Genomic DNA, 26,405 nt, shown 5'->3' on the forward strand with positions numbered 1-26,405 from the left:
GTCAGTTGATGTGCCTGATCGACGTCTTACACAACACCAGGAGGACATTCGTCAGCACTTTTTACCTAATTAGGCCAACAGAAGACCGTCAATGGGGCGGACGTAATCTCACCTATCAGGGATATCCAGTTTACAAGAACCACCTGACAGATTATTAGAGCAGCACCATGGCGTAGAAAGCACATGCGGTATTTCTGGTTATGGCGGATAGCATAGCTCCATGAGAGCCAGGACCATGATGATTCAACGTACTATAGTTACAGTCGTCTACCCGGAATAGCTTAGCTAGCACCTGCTGTGGGGGCGATGGAACATGCTCGCCCGAACCGAAGCTATTAATTCACATACGTGTGAGATATCACAACAAAAGTACGGCGGTCAATTCACCTAGGCCTCGCTGCCTAGCCTCTGAAGCATATCTGCAAAACGCTTTGCCCAATCTCTATCCTACTCCTCCGCGTCAAATGGCCTTAACTCCGAGCGCCTGTCTAGGCTGCTGCGTAGTTCCACCTGTTCCGCACCCACGCATGGGCCCTGGGCCTCTAGCTCAGCCGTCCGGCTGTGCTGCAGGTGTCTCCACCGATGTACTTTTGTGTGCTTCATAAACCTGAGTCGTGGCGCCTAATTCTTCAATAAGAGCCGCTACTTGGTCAAGTTGATCGATCTCATCCGAATTCATCCGGCGCTTATTTAATCGCCGGTAGGCCAAAGTTGGGCGGCGCTCAGCAAATAGATTCTTGCTCGCTTTTAGCTGCTGAAGCACCTTGGAAAGGAATCTATGATCACTGAGACCATTGGGACCAGGGCCGAACACCAGAATGCAAAATTTTGGACCATAGAGCCTGATGAATAAGGCACCTGGAGCCATCTCATCGGATGATATTTTGCGCCCAGGCCAAGCCCAGTGAAATGTCGAGTAATGTCTTGAGGTCCGGGGGTGCATGTCGTACGCAACAAGCTTCTCAGATTCCCTGCTTGCAGGGTGACTATAATCAGCTTGGTCTCTCTTACCAGGAAACGCCATATGGGTCCAAAAGTGCAGGCCCCATTTTGAAGAAAAGAGCGGGTCAACGGTGGTGGCGATGTAGTATACTTCAGGATAAAGAAGCTGGCTGACTAAATGGCTGGTTCCGGGTGCCCATAGATGACGCACTATATCCTGGGGCACCAGACAGACGGATTCAAGTGGGTATGAGCCGAGATCCCGTCCAGCCTTCTCGAAAACGAGCTTTGAGGCGGTCAGACAGACAATTTCCCTAACAACTGTGCCGGAGGATCGGTCCAGGTGACAGTTGTAGAGCAAGCATGCAGCGAATCTGGAGTCCTTTTCTGATTCGATCAATGTAGCAGTGTTCGTCCATCGTTGCTCAAGCGAATTCAGTGATTTGACGTCCCATATTTTAGCATATGTCAATAGTCCTCGCAGTCCCATTCCCGCGCTATTTCCACTACTATCCAAGATTATTCCAACCATACACTTCTCGATGAAGAATCTTAGGTGGGAATCATCTTCAGGTATACGAACGTGTCGAAATCGACGCAGCTCGAGGTTCAGGTGGCTGACCATACACTTTTCATTGAGAGCTAGCCACATAGGCGGGCCACGTCGCTGACGTCGCAAAAATATTTCCTCCCCTGAGCGTTCGTTCTGGTCTGATCGCGACCATCTTTCGGAGACTACCGAAGTGCTTGAGCTATCGGATGTCGCATCGTCATCCTCCATAGTTCGCCCCCTGAATAGATTCCCAGGCTGGGTGTTCGTACTTCCGAATAGACTTCCGGGAGTCGGACTGGCTCTGATCTCCACATTGTCTTCCAGGGGTGGCTGTGGCACTCTTTCCTGAGCGTTTATTTCCCGGTGACTTGTGTGTCGCACGTCGCCGGTGTCTGAGACTGCAATGCTTGATCTGTTCCTCACAGCAAGGGTTACATGGCTGATTTGAGTCACCATTGAGTCCCCGAGGCTGGATATTGGGCTCTCATCGGATAAGCAATGAAGGACATTTGCTCTATACACATCGCGAGCCCAGTCCGCGATGTAGTCAACGATGTAAAGAAGTTGCGCAGCATCCTCAGGTAAGGTGACCATTCCTTTCCAGAGGTGGAACACCCGCTACTCACGCACAGTCAAACGATATATCCCCGGTCACTTAAGAGCTAACGGCACTTACAAATCGTTGCCCGTCGGTCACGCATGCATAGACCCTCCAATCTTCACCCTGGTTTCCCATAAACCAAACCAGCGGATTCACTCCAGCTCTGGAATCGGCTCCGGTAAATAGATGTTGTTGCAGTCTCAACATAGTTCTAATCGGAAACGCAGTTTGACGCTCGATGGAAGAGAACCCTGGGCCTCCTTGTTCTGACTTCCACTCGACGACAAGAAAAGGGTAAAGTACTGTCTCGTTGCCGAATGGACTGGTCCACAATCCATCTCCGTGCCGTTCAAGTAACGAGTCAAACACGCCCGTTCTTCGTAGTCCATATACACCGTCTGGTTTTCGTGTACAGTATTGCTTGACTTCGATATCATCAGAAGGGTGATAAGTGAATGGCATATCATAGACCACTTGGAATACGTTGTCTGGATGATGGTTGTTTTCCTCGTGTAGGCGACTGCGTCGATCACCATTAGCATCACACTGATAGGATCCTGGCACAATCTGATGTGCGCGTCTCACATGAATGCGCTAGCCAGTTCTTTCTCACTACAGAGACATGGCGTTCTTTTCGCCTGTCGGATTTTGAGTCGGTCGCGAAGGACCGGGTCCGCATGGAGCGCTTGGAAACTCGACATCCAGCGTCGGTTACCGCAGCGTAAGCTATTAGAGTCAGAATTGTCTAGGGAAGGCACGGCCGACGGATATATCTCACAAGCGCGCGTCTTTATCGAAAGTGTTGAAGATTTTGGACATCAAATTGACCTTCCAGGTTTCCTCGTTTGACCATAGCGCACGACACTCGTTTGCTGACATGCTCAAGGTCAAGGCATCCACAACACGTTGTTGTGTCAGTCGATGTTCGTCGCTGTCTGGAGAATTGGATAGAGACTCCTTGAGCTCGTCAAACCTCAAGTTTTTCATATTCCAGACGACCTCAAAAGTATCTTTATGTTGTTTTGGCCATTGGCTGGGAAGGGCTGGGCCCTCAAACTTCAACCCGTACTTTTTGGTCAGCTCCAGGAAGTCCGGAACGGTTTTGGCATTTTTGGGAGGCATGGCAGGTGACTGTTCTCGTGAATGGAATTGTGTTCTAGTTCAGTGTGATGGTCTGTCTCTCTCCCTTCTGTGTACAGACAGATAATTGCGAGGGAGTGCAGCAGTGTTGGGTGTGTTCTCCGGGGGGGCGATGGTCGGAAACAAACAGTCGTGCAACCCGCGCTAATTTAGTGCGCTGCTGCATCTGCGGCGTGTGCTATTATGCCGCATTATTACATCTCACGCATCATTGGGTGGTGAGATGGTCATTCTGGTGGACACGGCGCTTCCTGATCTCTGCCCTGGCCAAAGACAGCCACCGGCAAGGACAAGGACATCTGGTGCTCGCCACATGGCGATACACGCAGAGTCCTAGGTAGGCCCTCGAAGCGAAGCGCGAGGTGCGAAAGGAGAGGCTTCTTAGCAAGATGTGGCTGGAAGTCGAGCTTTCAATGTGCAGGCTTGTGGCGCTTAGGTAGGCGTGGGCGCACTATCGTGATCGCGAGGAGATACTAGGTATATATCGAGGGTGATACCAACAGGCTCACGCCTGGAGATTCAGCAACGTGAGACCTTCCCCTGCTAGGTCTTTGCTGCTACTACCAAGAGGTGTTCCCCTGTCTAGGGAGTAGACAAGAGCCATCTCGTCAACAAATGTACAGCCAGGATTGACTGGTCGCCAGCCAACTATCAACTGTGTGGGAGGAGGCAGAAAGAAGCCGAGGCCGCTTTTGGTAGCGTGGCTGTGGGTGGTTTAGGGTGAGTGCACAATATGTGGGATTAGCATTTCTTTAGATGGCTGACGAGTCTATAACTGAGGTCCAGAACTCTTGGCAAAGTGCACAGCCATGCTGAATATTCCAGGCAGCAGTGAGTGGCTAACTGGGCAATCTTTGTGTGAATTCTGGATTCTATCTCTCTCCACAGTATAGACCCGAATGATCTATGTAGCCATAGATTTGTAGTTGCTCCGTAATAGCTGGAGAGAGGCGTCTAAATCCAACGTAGCAAAAACGATCCGAACATTTCGACACTCGATTAGTTCATAAGGTAGACTCGGTCTCTACAGCTGTAGACCCTAAGGAAGTGGCTCTGACAGCACAGCCCGTGGCTTAGACGCCACTTCAAGGCACTGCAGAAGATATTGAAGAATTGAGTTACTCCCGTTGGCTTAAAATCCGAGGAAATATTGTGCTGACCAGCCAACTATCCACGGGTGGGAATGACGAATACGAGGTGCGATTCTTATAAGTCCTGCGAGTTCTCTTGGTGAGCGAGTGCACCAATTTACCTCTTACCAGATCATTGAATAAAGATGGATATCTTCAACAGAAACCCGCAGCCGGTCTGCACATTGGCCTTTGACAACACCGGCCAAAATCTGTGCCGCGTCGACCCAAGTGGACATCACATTCCCATCTTCAAGGTGCACTTTCAAAAGAATGAACCGCATCTGATCGTCTCTCGCCTGCCTTCTCCGGGGATGTGGAGCACTGCCCCGTTCCCCGTCGGAACGAGCCGCTTACACAAATCGCCGTCGAGTAAAATCGACGTTTCGGTTCATGGCCATGAATTCCTGCTCAAGCGAGACCTGCTCAAGAGCGACAACCACCACTTTGATTTTCCGTCTCTTGGCCACTTCAAGTGGAAGCCTGATGGATGGGGCGGGAGCAGCCTGAAGCTGTACGACAATCAACAGCGATTGATTGCGAAGTGCAAGGGAAAAACTCCCCAAAGCGGCCGAATTGAGATATTTGTTCAGGGGAGCGAGGGGCTGCTGGATCTAGTAGCGGTGACAGGGTTGGCGATGCAGTTGTTCACCATGAGAGAGAACAAGGAGGATGACATGTTTTTTGATGCTTTGGACCAAGTAGGCAGCGCGTTGGGCGGGTGATTATACGGCGTGTGTTTAGTCTGTTCATCCATGTATCTATAGCCGTGAAGGGTACTGTATCAGGATATGAGGCTCCATCCACCCTCAACGACAGACTCTGCTTCAGCTCGTATCCGCACAGCGAATTCCGTCTCTCTGCCTAGCGAAAGCTTGTGACGGACGGATTAAACAGCCGATGCTCGGTGGGTCGTTGGCACTAAGCAGAACGCTAGATAACTGGTCTGTTGGCCTCCAGTCCGTCCAGCACTGCTGCTGAACACACACCCCTTTTCGCCCCAGGATTCGCTCGACCCGCTTGACATGCACGCAATACCGTCGTCTTCACAACGACGCCGGAAGTTCACCAGACGATCCGCGACAGGATGCCGGACTTGCCGGTAAGCACAGTCGAATCGCATCCTTCGCACGGACAATCGATCGATCATCTTCGGCTAATCTCCGCACAGCGCTAGGCACATCAAGTGCGATGAAGAAACCCCATCCTGTAGGAACTGCACATCCACCGGGCGCCAGTGTGACGGCTACGATCTGTCGAGGTTGCCTGCCATAAAGCGAAAGACTCTGCCAATTCCACAGCTGTCAAGTCTGGGGGTGCGACTGGCGTGGGTGCCTACGTCCGCCGAGAGGCGCTGCTTCTCCTACTTCCAGCACCATTCCATTCCGAACCTCGTGGCCTTTTTCGACTCGCAGCTATGGCAGCAGCTAGCGCTGCAAATCAGCCATGCTGACCCTGCGGTCTACCATGCGGCCAACATGTTGGGCGCGTTGCATGAGGACTCGGAAGAGAACCACATGCGCCTGTTGGGAGAGGATCTGGATCGCCCGCGCCACCAGTTCGCTGTTGAGCAGGCTGCACGGTCGTACGCTCTTCTAAACAGACGTCGTGCGTCGCAGGATCCTCAGTTGCGCAAGGTGGTGCTGCTGTGTTGTCTGATCTTCGTGCTGTCTGAGCTGTTGCTGGGGAGGTATGACAGTGCCCTGCAACACCTGCGCAGCGGCCTACGCATTCTCAAGGAGATGCAAGGGTCTGAACGGCTATCAATTGACCCTTGTATCGTCCAGACGTTTCAACGCTTAGACATCCAATCGTCGCACTTTGGTCCCGGCGCTCCCTTTCTCTTCGCTGGCGATGGGCTGGAGGAGTTATCGGACGGGGACTTTGTCACTGTCCTGCGGGACTTGCACGAAGTAAGACACCGGCTGAATCTCCTCATGAACGCAGGTGCGTCGTTTATCGCCAAGTGCTGGTTGATGACCCCAGCCGAGATCCAAGCACAGTACGGGGTGCTCTGCCAGCAACAACAGCGCATCATTTCCTTGTACCATCGATTCCGCCACCAATTCGACATATTCCATCGCCAGAATTTTCACCGCGTGAGATACAAGGAGCAGCGTGGAATGGAGATCGTCCGACTACAGTTTATGAGCCAGCTGGTGACCATCAAAACCTGTCTGGTCCGAGAACCGATCCCGGATAACCTGACGCCAGAATTTGTCGCCCTGTTGTCAGCCCATGAGGCCTTTCTGGCCAAGTTCCCAGAGCGCCCGACACTTACGATGGACTACGGTATTATCCCGGGCCTTTATACGGTGGCCATCAGGTGCCCACGCCCTCACATTCGCCTCAGGGCCATCAACGCCTTGAGGTCCTGGCCGCACTACGAGGCAATCGTGAATTCAAACATTAGCGCCGCTGTCGCCCAGGAGGCTCTCAAGGCCGACTTGAAAGATCGACGTGATATCGCTCCAACCGGAGTTGCGGATGAAGAGTTGACTCGGTTTTTCAACCACACGTTGGTGTCCACTCCGGACATCCTAAACTGGTCGCCCATTCGCACCATTACAGTACTGCAAGGTCGGCAGAAGCCAAAGCATGAAGATCGTGGAAAGTGATCCGATGGACTGTTTGTTTGCGACCATCAGTGTGGTTGCTGTTCTGGATAGTACCATGGCCGTCACCGCTCCAATAACTTGCCCTGCCTGGAACCGTCGCATGGTGCTGTAACATCCAGTACCGGGCCACTGATTGATCAGTCTGGTGTCAAAATTCATGGACGATCCCGAAGGTCCGAGCCGTTGACAGTCAATGACAATGGGCTCCTAGCGTTTGCACGCGCATAGAGATTGCCTCTTCTCCTCGTCACTATGGCCTTGTGCTTGGCTTGCGATCTGGTCGCGTAAGGAGTGATATCTTGCGGGCAACGAAAATTGATCATACTGAAGCCATGCCAGAGGCTTGTTGGGTCTGGGGATTGCAGCGTAAGACCCAGCTTTGGAGAGTGTGTCATCGGAAGAAAGCACCAGCTCGCCCGGGAAGATTTGATTATAGATCAAACAATATGGGGAAACAAGTCCACAGTGATGTCCTCATATTCATATATGTCATGCATGCGCAGACAATAGGCCCCTGAGACATGTTGGCGGGTGACGGGTTATATCGTCGAAGGATCACACGCGCTTGCCAATACGAAGAAGATATCTTCACGAGAGCCCATTGCCCTCAATTATGTAGTAATTGAGAGTAGGCACTAAGCTATTTAGCCGAAGAAGCAGCCTTCTAGGGCCCACCTGGATTCAAGCAAGATATGTGCCGTGCTGTTAAGATGCTTTGGCCATCATCCAACTGCATCAGGAGGCCAGCACGAACGAGTACGAGCTTGCAAGCTCCTACCTATGCTACCGGTAGGTAGAACCATTGGAAGCTGATAAAGGGACGGCGACAGTTGTTGAGGCAGACAGGTATATTGCTATAGGAAAGCATAGCTCCTATGGTACACATAATGGCCGTAAACAAAAGTCATGCCCTCCACATAGATCGACAATTCCAATCAGCCAACCCCAACCAAACCATTTACTGGATCGCAATATCCGCACAAGACAAGTAGATCTGCGGAGTCTGGTACGAGTTCCACTTGAACGACAACAAGGTATGCTTGGAGGTGTAGTCCGGAAGCTTGACCTTCTTGGTCACAGTGTAACCCCCAGCGATAGAAGTATAGCAGGAGTTCAACTCCGCATTATCCACGCCCTGACACTTGGTATCGTCGAACCCATTGCACGTGAACCAGTCCTTACGCCAGCACGCCTCACCCTCCGAGCAGTCGGGGCTGTAGTTGCACTCCTGCCCATTAACATCCGTGCAGGGGAGCACGCCCTTCTGGAAGCAGTCTTCTGCAGCCTGCTTCTCCTCTTCCGTCGGGGTGTGGCTGGGGTCCAGGAACTTGTCGACGATGGTCTGGTCCTGGCAGATGCGGTAGGTGAACATGCCGCCGTGGTCTCCGTTGTGGTCCACACACCACACAACCTCGATCTCCTCGCCGGGGGAGTACGTTTTGACCACATCAGCGCCCCAGTCACCGGCTGGCACGTTGTAGTCGGTGCTGACTCGGGCATTGTACCCGCAGACACCGCTGCGTCCGACTTTGGCCTCGTCGAGCGTCGGCCAAGCGGTTACGGGCTCCAGGATGGTGCATTCGGGGCAGGTGTCATTTCCAGACTGTGAATGTTAGAGAAGTTTGCTTTGCTCGGGATAGGTCTGCGTACCTCGGCGCCGATTCTGGTGCGACTCATCGGAGACCACATGTACCCGTGTCCTGCGACGCAGGTCACCATTGACAATGAGATCAAAGCTGCAACGCCCTTCATTATGAATAGAAGTTGTGGTACAAGGTGTAGGAATGAATGATATTCAAGCTTAGTCTGGACACTCGAGCATGGCGAAGGCGTTTGGCCCTTATATGTGCGATGGAAAATGCGATCAGCATCGGACGGCTCTACACTAGATACTCGGCCCTATACAGGGAGCGGGCATTGAATGTCCGACGCAGATCGAAGCCATCTCGTGGAGAGGCGCTTGACGATGCGGGGTTGAATAAGTGATGTTCTTGGTCACTATACATACCAGCATGGCGATCATCACCGCTAGAACGCGGTAGAACTAAGCCCATATCCTGTATAGGCGCTACTGAAGCGACATGATGCTCATCAAGAAGACGACGGACTATCACCCCTGCTAGCTTTATATGGCCTGTCTTGGCACTTAAAAGGATTGGGCCAGAAAGTCCGGTAAAAGTCCGGATGTCGCTTTACTGCACGCAGAAGCATATGGCCCAGTGTACGGAAAGGCCATTTCCGCCCCTGCAGATCTTGGAAAACAATATAGCTGAGACATAATTACCTTGCAGCCTTGCAAAATGGAGTAAACTGGCTGTTGTTTAGACGTGCCAAGCTGGATTGATGCTATTCCAGCCATCAACAGGGCAGCAGGCAGTATGAATTGCATTAGTGCTAGCCATCTCCGATGACATACCGACTGTTTTGCATGGCATGACTACTTCTTGGCATGAGCCTGGTCAATCCCCGAGTCGTGCTAGCCAAGACAGCCCGGGGATCTTCGGTTATGCAGCATCCTCGTGCCGCAATACGAGGCACGGTGAGTATGCGAATGAGCCCGTGGTCTGGATAGACAGAAGAGTATCAGAGTACCTGACATCGACGACATATAGGTAACTAATAGAGCAGGAAATACTGTAGTTCAGGGCCACCACAAGTATACATTCATCGACTGACCCAGCTCCAGGCTATGGCAGGCCCTGTCTCACATCCGTACGTTCATTCAAACCCCAAGCATATGTACCTGAATCATGCACCGTGGCGCGCCTCATATCCCTGCGATATTTCTTGAGAAACTCCCCTCCAACCGACCTGTGCATCACACATGTGTTGTCCCAGGCGATCAGATCCCCAGGCTGCTTCCATTCAACTTCCGTCACATACTTGGCCTGGGTGCAATGCGTGAAGACTCGATCAAACAATTTCTGCGAAGCTTCCGGACCAAGACCTTCGATATGATGTATGTGCGCCGCAATGTAGAGATTCATCCGGCGGGAGGGTTCATGGCGCTGTACCATCTTGTGCCGGCCCATAGGATAGTCAAGCGGGTTGCGGTCAGCGTAGAATTCCGGTGCTGCAAGCTTACGCGAATGATGAATGGAGTGTGCTGCTACATAATCATTTGCCACGAGATCGGCCTTCAGGTCCACAGGCAGCTCGTCAAAGGCCGTTCGTGTATCTGCAAAGGCTGTGGCTCCTCCCATACCCGGTGGAGGGAGCTCGTGCGATAGAAGGAGGGAGTATCCTGCTCGACGAGGGTTAAAGCTAGAGTCAACATGGAATAAACCATTTCCCTGCGCCAAAGTCCATCAGTGACGGGCTGCACAAAGTAGGGTCGGTGCAGATATACTTTATTTCCTTGGCCCCGCGGACTCTCTGGGTCGAGAATCGATCCGTCAAACTCAACGTTACTGACATCAAACAGCTCATTGTATTTCAGTCGATTCTTCCGGCCCAGTGCCAGGTATGGAGTTATGTCGTCTAGTTCTCCAAACCTTTTGGCAAAGGCAATATGGCCCTCATCGGTGAGACCAGTGTTTCGAAAGACGAGGACTCCATACTAGAAATAGCAACAAAATTAGTACGCGTTTCCCCTGCCATGGAACTTTTCTCTGCCGACCTTTGTGATAGCACTATAAATCTCCGAAAAGACCTCATCTGTCAGCGGTTTGGAAAAGTCAACTTCTCTGACCTCGGCTCCAAAGGTGGGGTGAATTGGGTTGACAGAGATATGACTGAACGAGGCGTCCGTTGCAAAAGGAAGATGCATTATGAGGATATGGCTTCGTAAAGATAGGCTGTTGGTATTTGTGGTATTTGCTGGAACTGCTACTTTTGATGCTTTATACGATGACAACCCCTCCTGTTGTGCTGATATCTCGGTCATATCATCCCTCGCCGCTCTGAAGGCCGAGTGAGCAGTTCTACGATCTCCTTCGGACTTCTATCCGACGGCGGAGCAGGACTCAGGTCATCTGTTGATGGATTCATACAGATAGGACATACGGATACTGTTTGTAATCCTTTAGAACTGCCGCAGACGATTGGCTACCATGGCTGGATGCCGCGCCATCTCGAGATTTGTTATCTGAACACGGTTGACAACCCCGCACCCTTTTGTCAACCTCCAATGGAGAGACTCAGGTGGCTGGATAAGTGTTGTGAGGTTGTGTCTATCGCGAGTGGTTGATCCTGGGATGGCCATCATTCACTCACCCACTGTGCCTTCTGCTGAGGAGCCTGGGTTGCACGCTATCATTACACTACCAAGTTCATATGAAATATTCAGGAAACTAGGGGATCTGTTCTGTGAATACCCAAAAGCCTCTCAACTGTACATCAGCAACAGGCAATTATTGCTTACTCCTACTTCGGTTGACGAAAAAGCAAGTTCTCCAGCAATGATATGCTTTCCGCCAATCAAAAGTCCATTTCTAAAGGATGTCTCAACATCAAATGACCACATACTAGATTGGGCAAATGAACAGGAAGTTCTAGTGTTGCTTTGACCGTCATCCAGCCTGCACACTAGGAGAATTACAACCCACACAAACAATTACAAAGGACTGGGGTCTTCATGGTTAGAGGCATCGGAGGAAAGGATTATCAAGCAACAAATTGCAGGATTTGAATCCAGGCGCTGTACAACACCCCATATAATCAGATGTCTGACAAGAGTGACTAATGTTCCACGGCGGTTGGTGCCATTCAACAATGCTGTGGCATGTATTCATCATGGCCTTCCCCAACAGCCATAAAGCAGGACATATTGTGGGAAAACCTCTCCCATCGATGTGACCAGAAACAACTGATCGATATCTTCAGGGATCTATCCTTTGTCAAAACTCAAAGTGGCGCAAAGCAAGCCCATGGTTTTGCCAATGATGGTACTTGAAGGAAATTCTATCAATGACGACGTACAAAGAGCTTCTTTGTAATAATAATAATAAGGGATAGGAGGGTCATCTGGACCGACATGTCTATTTTAACAGATTAGACCTGCTCATGTATCACTGTGGCGCTTATTAATTATTGGTCTGAGTTTGAATCCCAACATATAGGACGGGTTTCTCCGGTTCGCTTGAAGAATGAAGGAGTCAGGGAATGTGCATGGATCACGCATATGCTAAGGATCTTCGTTCTTTCCGGACCATTCTAGACAGGCTTTTGGCTAGCGACCAGTCGTTTACAGTCCCAGCGGACCTTACTGCATGGTATTGGGCCAAAATGGAATGCAACCCTCTTCCTCCCCAAACAATAGCGCCAGGGGTAAGTCAAGCCCACGGCAATCCCATCCATGCCTTCACGATTGCGCCGACAGCAACGACTCTTATTTGTCTGCTGCTTAGACCAGCTTATTCTACATATACGAAGGCGGTGGAACAGCCCGTGAGAGTGCCAAGGACTTGAAGCTGTTATGAGTGCTGTCCTAAGCTCCTATTAGCGTGATCCCGCAGAGCTCAGACTTATTTCAGGTAAGACAAGATGATTAGGAAGCCCGCAGGTGTCATGCGCATTGAACCTAGTGAAACATTGACGAGTATCCTCCGATCTCGGGTCTTCCTGATGTTCGGGTGCCATCCAATCGCCGGTACACTGAGTAAACCCCATTGGCAGACAGATCCCACACCATGACTTTGTGGACTGTAGTCTTCGTTGTTACTTTATTTGTGCATGTCTCATTTAGAACAATACTAGACTAGTTACCCTATATAATTGGAAGGGCTGGGGCAGGCGCTGGCTGTCCAGGGCTTGCACCCCGGTCTATCGGACTATTTCTGTTGCGCAGTGGACGTAGGATGTCGGATGGCAGGCCATGGATTTGGTCCATCATGTCAGATTAGCTATGTAACGTCTCAAGACTGATTTGTAACACTTCGAATCGTACTGTATGCGGACCATAAGCCAACTTTGTAGTGTTCACAAAGAGATGAGTACCTCCAAAGATCCGTGACGTCTCAACTTCTGTTCTGATCTCTAAACCTGACCGTGAAACTTCACTCATAAGTAGAACATCTTGCGCGTATACTATTTACATACGGTTCCGACAGCGTAGCAATGACTGGATCAGCAAAACGGAAGCCAGATGTATGAACTCCATTGATTCGAAAGTACGATATTGACGTGAGCCTTATAGGCGTGGGCATATCCTGACGGAGCATGCACAAATTGTCGGAATCGAAAGATCAAGTGTGGAAGAGAGAAACCACGATGCAGCAGCTGCTATCGGGATGGGCACGAATGTCTCTATTCTTTGCCTCCTAAGAGGGTCAACCACATCAAGGTTTTGTATGTCTTTCTGCCCTGGGAGACTTGGGTACACCTAACTCGTCCAGATGCCAAAGCTTCGACGAGATCCAGAGCCGATTAGATGCAATCCAAGGGGATCTATCTCGACTCACCGAGACCATAAAGCGCTCTAATCATACCGAAAGGGTCGATCCTTTTCCGGTTGACAGTCCAACCTTACCAGTGGTTCCACCTTTCGGCCATATCGTACGAGATACGGAACATCAGGTTGAAAGATATCACGGGCCTTGGTCATTATCTGCCCAATGTCGGCGATTCGGGGACGATCTCACAGCTCAACTTGGTATCGATGACTCCGGGATCAAAAGCTTGCTGCAGAAGATGCAATTTGATTGCATTGAACAGGATTTGTCCTTTTATTCGGATGCTACACATGCAGCGCAATCTGACATACGAATCAGCCTACCCCCGAAGCAGCTTCTCTCGATTGTGCTGGAGTCGTTCCTCAAGGACCCGGATTACACCACCGATATCTTCCATCACCAATTGGTGTACCACGCCATGGACCGTGTTTATAAGGATCCATCCAGTCCGAATGCAGAATCATGGGCACTTTGCTTCAATCTTATTGTCCTACTGAGTCTTGGCAAGGAGCATCCTCTCGACTGTCAGGACCCCTTCGTACGACCGATGCTCCAGGCAGTACAATCAGCCGTCAGGAACTGGAGATTGCTAATGGAGCCCCGGTTGATTAATATCCAGACATTATCATTATATGTGAGTCTTCCGGTGCCTTGTTCTAGCCAAGAACCTGTTGCTAAGTTCTTCCGTCCAGGCTGCCCTTGCTGAACAGGGTTACACCAACGAAGCCCTAGGGGGCTCTTTCATGGCACAGGCTTGTGTTCTTGCACGAGAAGCAGGATTGCAACAGACTTTCTTCGATGGAGCCGTTTCGTCGTGTTTATCAGTGTCAGAAATGGACGAATGGCGTAAGGTTTACCAGTCCTTGTATATCCGTGACCGGTACTCCATGATCGCTTCGGGCTCCCTCATATCCCTTGAGGGTGCGACAGCAGGCGTGACTCATGTTTCAGACCATCCGGCACATTGGGAATTGGCGAAGATACAAGACAAAGTCCACAAAGCACTTTCTCTCAATGGGATTTCACATTCCGAACGTCGCAACATAGTACGCAATCTACAGAAGGAGCTTCGAGCATGGCAGCAAAAGTACAGCGTCCCCTCATCCAAACGGCCTGCTGATGTTTGCAGCATTGTGCTACATTTGCAGTTTGTCGGCATTCGCATGCACCTAGCGATGGCAAGTACGGGTTCTCCCCTAGGTGACGTCTTGGATGATGCTCGATTCAGCTGTCTACTTCTTATTCTGTCCTGTTCGCGGTACCGTACCGAAGCACTCGAAATTAGGATGCAAGAAGTTTTGCGAAGGATGGACGTAACTCGGCAGACCCATGAGAGGTTTCGCATGTCGTTTCCATCATTATCGTCACCCGTGCCCTCCCCAACACCATATCTGGTAAATGGGACGTCAGAGACACCGATACCTTCGCACCGCCTGATCAATAACTTTCCAATAACAGCCATTTTTATCATTGCCAGAAGTATTCTTGATATCGCTGGGGTTTGTGGTGATGAACAACGCATTCCCAGGGAAGGACCTGACATCGAAAAAGATGTGGAACTGCTGCATCAATTGCTCTCCTGCTTCCAGAATACTCCACCTTTGGTAGGCCATGAGAGACTGCCCGGTACATACGACTACAAATTAGGACGCATAGTTGAGCATCTCATCAGAGTCATCCGCGTCATGGGGCAGCACAAGCGACTGAATGGTCTTGCTACCCATCATACAACAGGATGTGGGACATCATCATGTGCAGGTCGTCCAAATTCTTACGGGGCAGTGGAAGTGCCAGACGTGTGGTGCCCAGACAATTCACTCCCTCCCACTCAGACAGGATTTCACGCTCCCACAGTCCCCCCTGCTTGCTCGAGAGAACCGGAGATGCTAGACTTCTCATTCACTCCATTGGCCCCATCGCTTTCCACGTCGACAACGGACCTGACACCTATGGTTCCAAGCACACCATTGGATATTGGACGCCTTTTTGGATCATCTGATTGGGTCGAAGCGGATGTTTGGGTGGCAGAAGATACAGAGCAAGCACGGAAGCGACAACGAGTGGATGGTGAAGAACATATATCAAACAGCTAGGTACATGGATTTGCAGCTGTCTATTGGCTATGAATTGTTCGCTGAAAGATGAGCGACGTATTAGTTCAAGATATATATTGGTGTTGGGATCCAGAATATATAGGTATATCACCCAACATGACACAGGTCGAGACAAGAAATTAGTACTAGATTCTGACAATGTGAAACCCAGCTATCCACCAACTCCTGTGATCTATTTTCAAAGTGATTGTCATGATGTCCCGAGTCAAGTAGGCAACCGACCGAAGGGGTCTACATTCCATCGCCTATTCGGGAACGGCAGGTGTTACAAATAGTGAGACGGGCGTTCAAATAAAGATCTCGAGAAAACAAACCAAGCAAACAAACAAACAGACAACGAAAAAGATTGCATGGAATGTGGAAACAACCCTCGTCTATACAAAACTCCCATGACACGGCCGAAATGGACAATAATAACAAAAACACCACATCACTTGTGATTAAAAAACTTTGCCAGGATGTTTCCCATCTTCTCCATCGCAGGCCCGCGGTCCATCAGGATAAAATGGTTCACCTCATCCAGCACCTCCACCCTCAACTGCTGCCGTCCGAGTATGCTAGCCCAGCCATCCGCGGAGAAGTCAGTACGATTGTTGATGAGCCATAGCATTTCTCGAGGGTCGTCCGGTCTGATCTCCATCTTCGGACCATTTGGGTCTTTGCACACGCCGTCTCGAGCATAAACGATTAACGACGCTGGGGCATTGTCAAGAGGGGTGGGCTCGTAGGCATCAAGAACCCGAATGAATGCGTCGAAGTGCTGGAGCAGCCATTCAGGGGTTTTTGGCTTCACCTTGCAATCAGGGGTTGCTGGGGAACCGCCGAAGATGCCCAGTGAGTCAAAGAAATCGTACATGCGCTTCGGGGGGTTCTGCAGGCCGATTGGATTTGGCGAATCTAATAGCACCAGATAGGAGATCTGGGTCAAGCCTTGCGCACGGACCTGCCGAATTGCTTCGACAGCGAGAATGCCGCCAGCAGACCACCCTCCTAACGCTATGGAAGGGTCGTTGCCTTGCGAGTGGCATAATTGAAGCAGTCTCTGTACTTCCGGGACATATTGAGCTACCATTGTAGCCATTGTGATACCGAGACGGGTCATCCCTGTTGCCGTCTTCCGCCAAGGACAGTTAAGTCCGTAGACGGCCACTACCTCTGGATCTATGGCGGGTGCCAGAGCTGCGTAGGAAGAAGCTGATCCGGAGCCATCTGGAAAGAGGAAGAAGACCACTCGGGCTGTCTGAGGGGACCCTGATAACAATATTGACGTAGCCTGCGGCAGAGGCGCCACACCTGAACATGTCCTAGGCACCGACGAAGCCGGAGAAGGGCCAGTTGAACGGGAGGCAGCTTGGTCGCCAGACCAAGGCGTTATTGTTTTTGGTTTTGCAAACCCAACTTCACTGTATATCTCGTCCTCAAGGTCTTGAATCGTGTCGAAGCTCATGACGGTGTTTCCAGCGATATCAACCCCAAGAAGCTCTTGAACCCTACCACTGAGTGTCAGCCCAAGCAACGAGTCAATACCAATATCTGTTAGGCCAGTCGAGGGCTTCAGCTCGTCAATGGGGACCTGTGTTTCCTCGGAGATGATCTGTCGTAGTACAATACTGGCTCGAGTCCGATCAGGGCAAGAAGGCCCCTCAGTTAAAGGAGTGTCAGGATATACAGATGTCGCACTGCTGGTTACTTGGGAATCCCGCATATCATCGCTGCTGCTGCCGCTGCTGATCGTAGCGCTCGTCTCGCCCTCGTTGCTCCTTCCGCCAACGAGGACCTGCAGTTCACCGACAGTCGCTTGATCAACGAACAAGGAGGAAGGGAAATCCAACCCAAGTTCTTCCCGAATCTTCGCAGTGATCGTAAGCGTGAGGAGGGAGTCGATACCGAGAGCTGCAAATTCAGTGTCTGCTTTGAGCTCGGAAGGGGCGATGCCAACTTCCTCACTTATGAGGTCCAGAATGCGACCGAACACACCGGAGGACGATGGTGAATGCGAGCTTGACTTTGGTACTGGCCGACCATCTCTTTGGGCTGGGGGCATGCTTGGAGAAGGATCCATAGGGACAGGAGTGCGTTGTTTCTTGGTCAAGCCAGCTTTTTTCGCACCACTGCTGGGAAGCAAATGGTCGAGCACTCGGCGCGGAACGCCTTGAAACTATATCCAGTCAGTATATTTCAATGACGGGCGAGGAAAGCACAAAGCATACTGTCACTCCCTCAAAAATTGCCACAATACGCCCATCATAGAGGATATATGTGTCACCAGCGTAAGTAGTGTTCTCAACAAGCTGCATCCGGTTATACGCGCGATATGTCCTATTCTGCTGTAATGGCTCTGCAATGCGCATCCTTTCCCATCCATGGTTGATAAAGACCTGATCTCGACTGTCAACTCCAACATTCGCGTTCATGATGAACCCAGCAATGCCGCCGAGGCTGTCAATCCACCGCGGGTTGAGGTAGAACTCTTCCTTTCCCACTTGAAACTCCACCGTCGAAACAGCTTCTAATCGATGGCTGTCCAAGATGATTTCTGACATGCCTTGATATTCCGTCTTGTACTGCACAATAGCAGCAAAGAGCTTATATGCCATACCGCGCTTAACGAGGTGTGTTTCTGAGTTTGGATCGTGAACGGCTGCAGCCAAGGCATCGATGCGAGCTGTAATGAGGTGAGTGTTGCGTTTCCATTCAGCTAGCCAGCGCTGCCCAGGAACAACGCGAACTTCGACCCTGGCATGTGATACGATACGTTTACCGGTTAAATCAACACTGAAGATTCTCATGGAGATGGCGTTACTTGGCCAATCTGCCGTGGCAGACATGCGGAACAGGTGCGATGTCTCATTAGACTGTGCGATGAGTGGATTGTCGACCCGCACGTTTGCCACATCCAACCCGGTTGTGTCGACCAGGAGTTTGTTGGGAGATTGCGAGATAAGGTAGACGGCCACCGTAAGGGCTAGGTCCGCGTACATTGACTGGAAAAGCCGTTAGTGATCACAGCAGGCAGACAAAATGCAAAGAACGTACCGACGGGGCGAGAGCCGCGCCATTCACCAAGTGCCCTTGTAATATGGGAAGCAGCTTCTCATCAAAAATATCCGATTCCACAACCATGGATGACTTCTCTGTGCCATGAGATTCCTCTACAATGCACTGGGCGGTGGGCGAGAGATGTTTGCGAAGTGGACGAGAGGGTGGAGCGACTGGCAACGGCTGCTCTCCTTTCGTGAGGAGGAAATCATTGCGGTACTGGATCCAGTAATTCTTCAGGTCCCACGAATACAAAGGAAGCTCTATGACGGTTTGTGAGGAAGGGAAATGGCGATGGTACTCATTCCAGTTAATTTCCACGCCGGCCAGATACAACGTTTGAAGCCCAGAGACTATAGTCTTGTAAGGCTCGACATTTTGGCGAAGCGTCGCAATGGTCCTTATCTGAGGGCCCAGTGTCCCTTTTACCATACCACTGCAGAGTGGATGGGCTCCAATTTCCAGCCAGATAGTGTCTTGTATGTTGACCACGTCTGCTGCAACACCAACTGCTTTGACAAAGTTGACCGTGCCTCTGCAGGCAGCCGAGACATATGTTGACGCAAGAGCGCCAATATCTCCCACCGAGATGGCTCTCCCAAGAAGAGGGGATAGGAATGGAATAGTCGGTGGATGGAAGGTTACGTGGCATGCACTGGCCTCAAAATCGGTCAAGATGGGTTCAACCTGAGCGGAGTGAAAGGCGAATGGTACAGCAAGCTGGACGGTCTCAATGCCAATTTGCTGTGCTTGTCGAGATAGTTCAGTTATGCTGTCCCTCGGACCTGCGATAACATGTCCAGATGGCTGGTTGATGCATGCGAGCTCACAGCTACCGGATGTAGTGTGCTCGACCATCAGCCGCTCCACGATCTCCCATGAAGCTTTGATGGCGAGCATGGAATGCGTGCCACTGGTGCATAGACTTTCCAGAAGTGTTGCCCGTGTCCCAATGAGGTATATAACATCGGCCGCGCTCAAGACACCAGCGGCATATAATGCCGGATACTCGCCTAAGCTGTGCCCGATAACTGCTGCTGGTGTCACACCCCACGTCTTCCATAGTTCAAAGAGAGCAATTTGGACACAAACCAAAGCGAGATGGGACACAACTGCACTGACGCTTGGCAGTGCAGCAGCTGTCGTGGTACCATCAATGATCTCGACAAAAGACGGGAATCCCAGCAGTCGTGATAAACGATTCAGCTCGAAAACTGTGGACCGAAATGCTGGATTAACTGTGAATAATGACTTCGCCAACTCAGAGTACAAGACTCCCTGGCCCGAGAACATGAATATCACTCGGGTCTGTTTCTTTGCTCCCGCCGGAATGGGCTTCATATCAGCCAGCGACGCTTCAGTATCGCTTGCAAGTGACCTCAACTCAACCAATATAGAGCTGAGGTCAGTGCCCGTTACCATCGCCCGATAGGTATGATGCATCCTCCTGGCGGTAGTTGTGTATGACAGAGGACCCACGGGGAGAGAGCCTCGTTTCCGGTCGATGAATGCTATCAGTGCATTGATATTGCCCACAAGCGATTTTGGAGATTTTGCCGAAACAGCTACCGGATGGAATACTCGAGCGTCTGCTTTATCGACAGCACGGCGTCGGATTGGCGCATCCTCAACCAACATCGCTGTGTTTCCACCAGCTGCACTGAAATTGTTCAGGAACACCGAGCGCTTTCCCGATGGCAAAGCATCCCGTTTCCAAGGTGCCACATTGAGAGCAATACGGACGCCACGCTGCTCTAAATCAAGTGGATAGTTGTGGTTGATGCGGTTCTTTATTCCACAGTGTGGTGGGATTTCACCGTGTTTCATCATCAGCATGACCTTAATCAGCGAAGAGACACCCGATGCAGACTCGGCATGACCAATGTTTGCCTTCGCTGATCCGAGATGTAACGGTCTTGCTGGGGTCATCTGCATTCGCTTATACTCCGGCACAAAAACCGACAAGACAGAATTCATCTCCGTCGCATCCCCAGCTTGCGTCCCAGTTCCATGCATCTCGACATAGCTGATATCCAAGGGATCGATCCCCGAGTGACGGACAATCCGCTTGAATACGCTGACCTGGTCGCCTTCATAAGGCCGAGTAATGCTGTCGGTTTGACCGCAGTGATTCGTGTTTGTGCCTACAATGACGGCAAAGATAGGATCGTTGTCTGCCTCTGCATCCTCTAGTCGTTTGAGAATCACAGATCCCACCGCGTCAGACCGACAGTACCCACTGGCTTCATCGTCAAAGGCGTTGCAGTTCCCTACCCGGTTCATGATATTAGCGAAATTTTGCAAATAGTGCAACAAGTCAAGGATAGCCTACCCGTTGTCGAAAGAAAGTGCCCACGGTCCAAGCCTGCAAAATTGTCAGGATTCGTTAAAACATTGGTGCCACCAGCGATTGCTGTGTCGCATTCTCCTCTCCAGAGATAACTACAGGCAGCCTGGATGGCAGCAAAACTAGACGAACAGGCTGTGTCAATGCTAAGACTCGGACCAGAGAATCGAAAAAAATAACTGATACGCCCTGGCACAAACGCGCGATTACCGCCAGGGATGAAGTATGTTCCCACGTCTTGGCCACTGTTCACCTCTCTCCAGTCATCGCTCGTTGTGCCGAAGAAGACTCCCACACGATCCTGCTGGGTGGAGGGAGTGCGGTTGCGTACCATGCCGGCTATTTCCATTGCCTCGTATGTCGTGGTGATAGCAAGCCTCTGGGCCGGATCAGTATTTTCGGCTTCCTTGGGTGACATGTTGAAGAACTTCGTGTCGAATAGACCCGGTTCGTCGATCCAACACCCATATTTGACCCTGCTGGTATTCCTTCTCTTCCCCGTCGGATCGTAATATGTCTCCCAGTCGAAGCGATCCCGTGGGATCTCTCGGTGAACATCACGACCGGCCCGGAGAAGCTCCCAAAAGGCTTCGTTGGAAGCGGCAGAAGGAAACCGACCAGAATACCCAACAATGGCTATTTTGGAATGTTCAAAGCGGCCTGTAGGCTCAGAGTCCTTCCATATTGGGCCAGCGCTGGGGACTTCCCTCGCAGTTACCTGGATGTCTTTCTGCTTTGTGAGGGCAGCCGCAACCATCGCGGTTGCATTGCTGGAGAATGGTAAAATAGTCCATTTTTTCCCATGTTCCTTGGCCATTAAGCTACGGCACGATTCCAATATGAGGTCCCATCGAATGGGTTCACATAATGTCTCACGAACAATCGTACGCAGCAGACCTATGAAGTCGACTTCTGGGATGATCCTACCACTTGTGGATGAGAGAATCGGTATGCGGGATCTTTGAGGTGCCCTGGCCGTATCTGCGACATGATTAATAATGCCTTCAACATCGGCGTCACCAAACAGGCTGCTGGCGTGGTATGGTGATTCAATTTCCAGATACCGATATTTCAATGTGCCTTGGTTTGTCTCCAGGAAATCTCGTAACCTAGAAGGCCGTCCACTCAGTGTGCATGTTGAGGTGGTGGTGAGAGCGCTTGTCCAATGCATGGGCTGATGAAGCGTTGTCGAGGTCTATCCACCGTCAGATACGATCCACGCAAAGATCAGAGAAAACTTGCTGTATATTCCGTTAATAGTTGCTCCAGGCTAACGTTCCCTGATGGGGTTACCACTGCGGCCCAACTGTTCCTCGATGACGGGTCATGGAGTGAGATAGCACTGGCTTCGAGAAACGAGCGGAGTGCTGTTTTGAATGCACTAATTGATACCTCCACGCCATTTGACACGAGGTCTGAAACACTTGTTGAACAGCTCAATGCAGCTGCGCAGAAGCCACCAGTGCAAGGACCGATAAGATATGTGTTCCTTGGAGGGAAGATGCTCGAGTGGTCATTTTCAGTCGAGAAATGCCTGTGTCCATCAGCATATGTCACTCGCCAAACGGAACCTAGAAATGTACACGATGCATTGTGCCACTTGTTGGACACATAGAAGAAAGAAAGCAAGGGTTGGTGTTCCCGGTGTCTCTCCAAACCGCGCGAGAAGATCTATCAATGTGGTGAAACGAGGGAAAAGGGCTTGTTGATCTCCGGATAGATTCTCCAATAGCCTGCGTAGAGAATAATTCGTGCGGGCAAAGAAAGATGTTAGCAGAGGGTTTGACTTGACATGGAGAAGGTTCTTCAGTGTGTCTTTGATGTTAACTAGGCTCAAGTCCCCAAACAGGATGACCTGGCATGGTTCTTCGGGATGGTCTCCGTTCATCGTTGTCGTTACCCAAACCTGGATGAACGCTCGGAGTTGAGTCCTTTTGCTTAAATCCTCAATTTAGATTCTAGCGGACATGGGTTACGCACATGCTTCAAGTTTTTTATATTGCTCTCCGCATGTTCATGGTAGTGCCTCTCACGACAGGGCATGGAGATGTCTCGGACTACGGACCCCGAGGACTGGATGTCAACCCAATCGGCCTAGCCGATCCAGGATCGAGGCCTATTTACTATCTGTCCAAGATGCCGTTTATTTGTTGAACATAGCTGGAGAAGTCCGCAGTCATAGCTTACCGATTGGCTAGCAGCTGTTGATGATATGGTGCAAACATCCCACATCCCTGCCCACACTGCTTCTGCCAGGTTTCTTTCCGAGAGATGCAGCATCGCCTCAGCTTATATTATAATGGAATTCTCCCGTACAGACCAGTTTGTTGAGGGCCTCGCCAGAATACGCACTGCCTCGAAGCCTAGCAACGTCTCAAAGCAATGTATGCGATTACAATACTAGGGTACAGGAAGGATGGTATGAGCGAGGACGAATATCACTCTTACATCAGCAATGTGCATGCTGTCCAGCTGAAGGAGCTGTTAGCAAGAAACGACATTGTGTCATATACAATGGTATCTTTACCACCGTCCCCTGCTAGTTCTGTCCGAAGCTCACATATGGCCAGCAACATAACACCACTGAATCGAAGCATGACCTCGTGGATACAATTTATGGAGGACAGATCTCCCATGACAAAGTGGCTGGCTGCGATGCTGTCATTCAAATCGTGTTCAAGGACATGCACGACTACCTGCGCGTGAGACAAGACCCATACTTCCAGAATGTGATCAGCCCGGACCACTCCAATTTCGCGGACAGTGTTAAGACGACTTTCGTCATGGGATGGTTTGAGAGACATGTTACAGATGGGGTAGTAGTGTCCAATGGCTAGTTTGGACGGGTAACATACAGAGGTCCTAATCTTGAGCGCACTGTCATACAACGTGTTCGGAAAGAAACTAGCAAAATTTGAACACTGTAATATTTGGCTCTGGGCCCTCGAAAAATAGAAACACAATGAAACATGACCATTGGCCTGTTCAGACATCCACCCAAATCTCCCAAAGACCACGACAACCGTGTGAGGTATGTCTTTCCTCGTAGCGAAACTAACACCGAGTCAATATATCTCGTAACAATGCGAGAACAGAGACATACTTTGAATAACGGATCCGCCGCAGCGATGAGATGATTCCACTCGGCACTGGTCCGTTGCTTAACGTTGTGCATCGTCATCAAAGTCACGTCCCGTCTTCGACATGCTCTCTCGACATGTGGTTCAAAAGTGGACCACGCTGGCGAGACCAAGTCGCTAACGAGAAGCCGAGGCCCCCCAGGAGATCTCATCACGGGACAGAAGCTTTGCAAGAGAGCGATGACTTGGTCGTCATTAAGATTCCACAGAATGCCGCGCAGCAAAAATATCACCTGTTCAAAGAGACCAGCAGCACGAATCTCCTCGCTGGTACGCGGACTCTGCAGATCTCTCTGCCGGAAGCTTACCTGCATGCTCAGCTCCGAACTCAAGCCCGCTTTCCCTTCCGTGATCAAGTCAAGAGAAGAATCTTGGACTTCGAACCGGATGTTGGGAAACAGACTTGCCAGATGGCGTGAAAACGCTCCAGTCTTGCCCTGAACCTCGAAAATCATCATGCTCCGCTGCACAGTAGGTGGAAAAGCCCGAATCCAATCGATGATCATACCATCACCTGCGTCAAGCCCTGCCAGCCGACTTTAGAACTTGGTTCTATTTGCAACCAGTCAGTCACTATGCACTCACCCTTTGAAACACTTCTCATTGCTTCTGCAAAACGCCGCCCTTTGTCCGAATGCTGCACATGCCAGTCGTACATGGGCATACCCCACCTGGGTTGATCAGCTTCCAGACAATACAGGGTCATGGATGGGAGGAAGCGACGTCCTGCGTAACTCACGCGAACTCAAATGCAGACCTTCCGGTCCAGAACGGATTGGACTCGTGCAAGGAATCCGCCAGATGAGCGCTGGCGACCCTCGTCTCGAACAGCTGAAAGCCAATGAAGCTCTTGTAGCCTTGGTCCTCAACCAGCTCTCGTGAAATGGCAGTATGGGCGAACTTCCCCTCTTCTGGTTCCAGCAGGATCCCGGTTGTTGCTATCAGCCGGCAAACACGGAGTAGTTTGTCTTTAGGCATGCCGGTCTGCGATGAAAGCTTCTCAATGGGAACTGCAGCTCCCGGAGAAATGGGTATCTTCTCAAATACATCAAACTCGAGCAGAGCGTAAAGAGCTCCGTGCTCCCAGTTCCGAGACACATATTCATGGAGGAATTCGTGGGGCCCCTGGAGCAGGGTGGTCATGTTTTGCGCAAGGCCGACAATGGTGGAACGGAGATTATCAATCTTGGTGTCATGAGTCGTCCACAGGTCGGATGTAGAGTCAACATCAATACCAGGCGGCGGAGCTAATCCTCGAGTCGATAAAATCTCCGAGAGGGTCCGTGTGTGCGCAAGGATTTCCTTGGCTACCTTGACCAGGGAATCTTGCTCCATGTCGTTGTCGTAGACCTGATCATCGAAAAGGAAAGACGTCGCGTGTTTTGAATAGTGCATATGGTGTCAATATATTGACAGCTTTGCCTACAACCGAGACCTGGTGCAGGCAGTCCTTCAGAGAGGCATCTCTACCTATCACGATTACGTGCATCCTGATGTTGTTGGGCCGTTTACTTACCCAAAATTAGCAAACAAAAGCCACGAACAAAAGCAACACATTACACACACTTCCGATCCATGCGCGATTGGCCCAATATTGGCCTTGTGTTTAGGCTGCTGCCCCTAGTAGCTAGCCACCATATACAAGGCATCCGGATGCCGAAAGCCGGCTGAAGCATTGGAGGCAGGAGGATGGTCGTGCATGTGTGGTACAATCTCCATGTCCTTCCTATATGTTTCAAATGAGGCGAGGGTGTGGAGAGCTAAACACTTCATGGTGCCGCGAAATAGCGAATGAAGTGTCCGCGTCATTCTTCTCGACCGCTCAACAACTCCCCAGGAAGCAAAAATTTCCAAGTTTCCACTAATTCCTGTCTACCTACAATTATTGCCTGCAGCGTTGACAACCCAAGGCATCAAAGTATCAACCAATTTTAAGCGACTGATAGATGAAGAGACGCACATTCATCCCCGCCCTGTCCTCGCTGCAACAGCAGCAAAGCCCCCGCTGCTTCCGCTGGCCATCATACCCCTTCCGCGAGGTGAATTTGAGCTCGGGGTCTGTCATAGTGTAATTGCCGACGCCATGCAATGTATAGACATGACGGAAGGTCACCCTGCCCATTACCACGGCCTGTGATGAGACCGGACCCACCTTACGCGGAGCTTCCCTATAATGAGAACTGACTTATTTTCCCCTAGCACAACGACGATACTTTGGCTGTTCTCCAAACCGGGATCCACGATGTACGGGGCGCCGGGCTCCTCCTTTTCTATAATGCGGACGTGGGACTCTGGTCCCAGCCAACGTATCACCGCTGCTTTCACATCTAGGCTGGAGGCTGTCCATCCTTCGCTTGTCTCTATCCAGTCACTAAGCTCTGGAAGTTTG

General features: G+C 50.8%; 7 protein-coding genes across 7 annotated transcripts; 2 read left to right on the top strand and 5 right to left on the bottom strand.

The window, feature by feature from the left end:
- Positions 1 to 547: 547 nt before the first annotated feature.
- On the bottom strand, positions 548 to 3,218 carry ATEG_07495 (uncharacterized protein; the record flags this gene model as incomplete). The annotated part of the gene is made up of 4 exons (XM_001216116.1): positions 548 to 2,113; positions 2,172 to 2,616; positions 2,682 to 2,822; positions 2,875 to 3,218. The coding sequence occupies 4 exons, from the start codon at positions 3,216 to 3,218 to the stop codon at positions 548 to 550; spliced, it is 2,496 nt and encodes an 831-aa protein (XP_001216116.1).
- Positions 3,219 to 4,512: 1,294 nt separating this feature from the next.
- ATEG_07496 (uncharacterized protein) lies at positions 4,513 to 6,984 on the top strand (the record flags this gene model as incomplete). Its single annotated transcript, XM_001216117.1, has 4 exons — positions 4,513 to 5,067; positions 5,371 to 5,468; positions 5,580 to 6,056; positions 6,087 to 6,984. The coding sequence occupies 4 exons, from the start codon at positions 4,513 to 4,515 to the stop codon at positions 6,982 to 6,984; spliced, it is 2,028 nt and encodes a 675-aa protein (XP_001216117.1).
- A 958-nt stretch (positions 6,985 to 7,942) lies between these two features.
- On the bottom strand, positions 7,943 to 8,736 carry ATEG_07497 (uncharacterized protein; the record flags this gene model as incomplete). Its single annotated transcript, XM_001216118.1, has 2 exons — positions 7,943 to 8,587; positions 8,635 to 8,736. The coding sequence occupies 2 exons, from the start codon at positions 8,734 to 8,736 to the stop codon at positions 7,943 to 7,945; spliced, it is 747 nt and encodes a 248-aa protein (XP_001216118.1).
- An 889-nt stretch (positions 8,737 to 9,625) lies between these two features.
- Positions 9,626 to 10,753, bottom strand: ATEG_07498 (TauD/TfdA dioxygenase family protein; the record flags this gene model as incomplete). Its single annotated transcript, XM_001216119.1, has 4 exons — positions 9,626 to 9,683; positions 9,796 to 10,277; positions 10,334 to 10,543; positions 10,604 to 10,753. 4 exons carry the CDS (start codon positions 10,751 to 10,753, stop codon positions 9,626 to 9,628), a joined length of 900 nt encoding a protein of 299 aa, XP_001216119.1.
- A 2,861-nt stretch (positions 10,754 to 13,614) lies between these two features.
- On the top strand, positions 13,615 to 14,580 carry ATEG_07499 (fungal specific transcription factor domain-containing protein; the record flags this gene model as incomplete). Its single annotated transcript, XM_001216120.1, has 3 exons — positions 13,615 to 14,010; positions 14,069 to 14,422; positions 14,506 to 14,580. 3 exons carry the CDS (start codon positions 13,615 to 13,617, stop codon positions 14,578 to 14,580), a joined length of 825 nt encoding a protein of 274 aa, XP_001216120.1.
- Positions 14,581 to 15,920: 1,340 nt separating this feature from the next.
- ATEG_07500 (uncharacterized protein) lies at positions 15,921 to 21,693 on the bottom strand (the record flags this gene model as incomplete). Its single annotated transcript, XM_001216121.1, has 4 exons — positions 15,921 to 17,648; positions 17,701 to 18,474; positions 18,527 to 20,799; positions 20,862 to 21,693. 4 exons carry the CDS (start codon positions 21,691 to 21,693, stop codon positions 15,921 to 15,923), a joined length of 5,607 nt encoding a protein of 1,868 aa, XP_001216121.1.
- A 2,862-nt stretch (positions 21,694 to 24,555) lies between these two features.
- On the bottom strand, positions 24,556 to 25,351 carry ATEG_07501 (uncharacterized protein; the record flags this gene model as incomplete). Its single annotated transcript, XM_001216122.1, has 2 exons — positions 24,556 to 24,568; positions 24,756 to 25,351. The coding sequence occupies 2 exons, from the start codon at positions 25,349 to 25,351 to the stop codon at positions 24,556 to 24,558; spliced, it is 609 nt and encodes a 202-aa protein (XP_001216122.1).
- Between the last annotated feature and the right edge of the window lie 1,054 nt (positions 25,352 to 26,405).

Source organism: Aspergillus terreus, genomic scaffold (genome assembly GCF_000149615.1).
Source record: "Aspergillus terreus NIH2624 scaffold_11 genomic scaffold, whole genome shotgun sequence".
NCBI classification, from domain to species: Eukaryota; Fungi; Ascomycota; class Eurotiomycetes; order Eurotiales; family Aspergillaceae; genus Aspergillus; species Aspergillus terreus.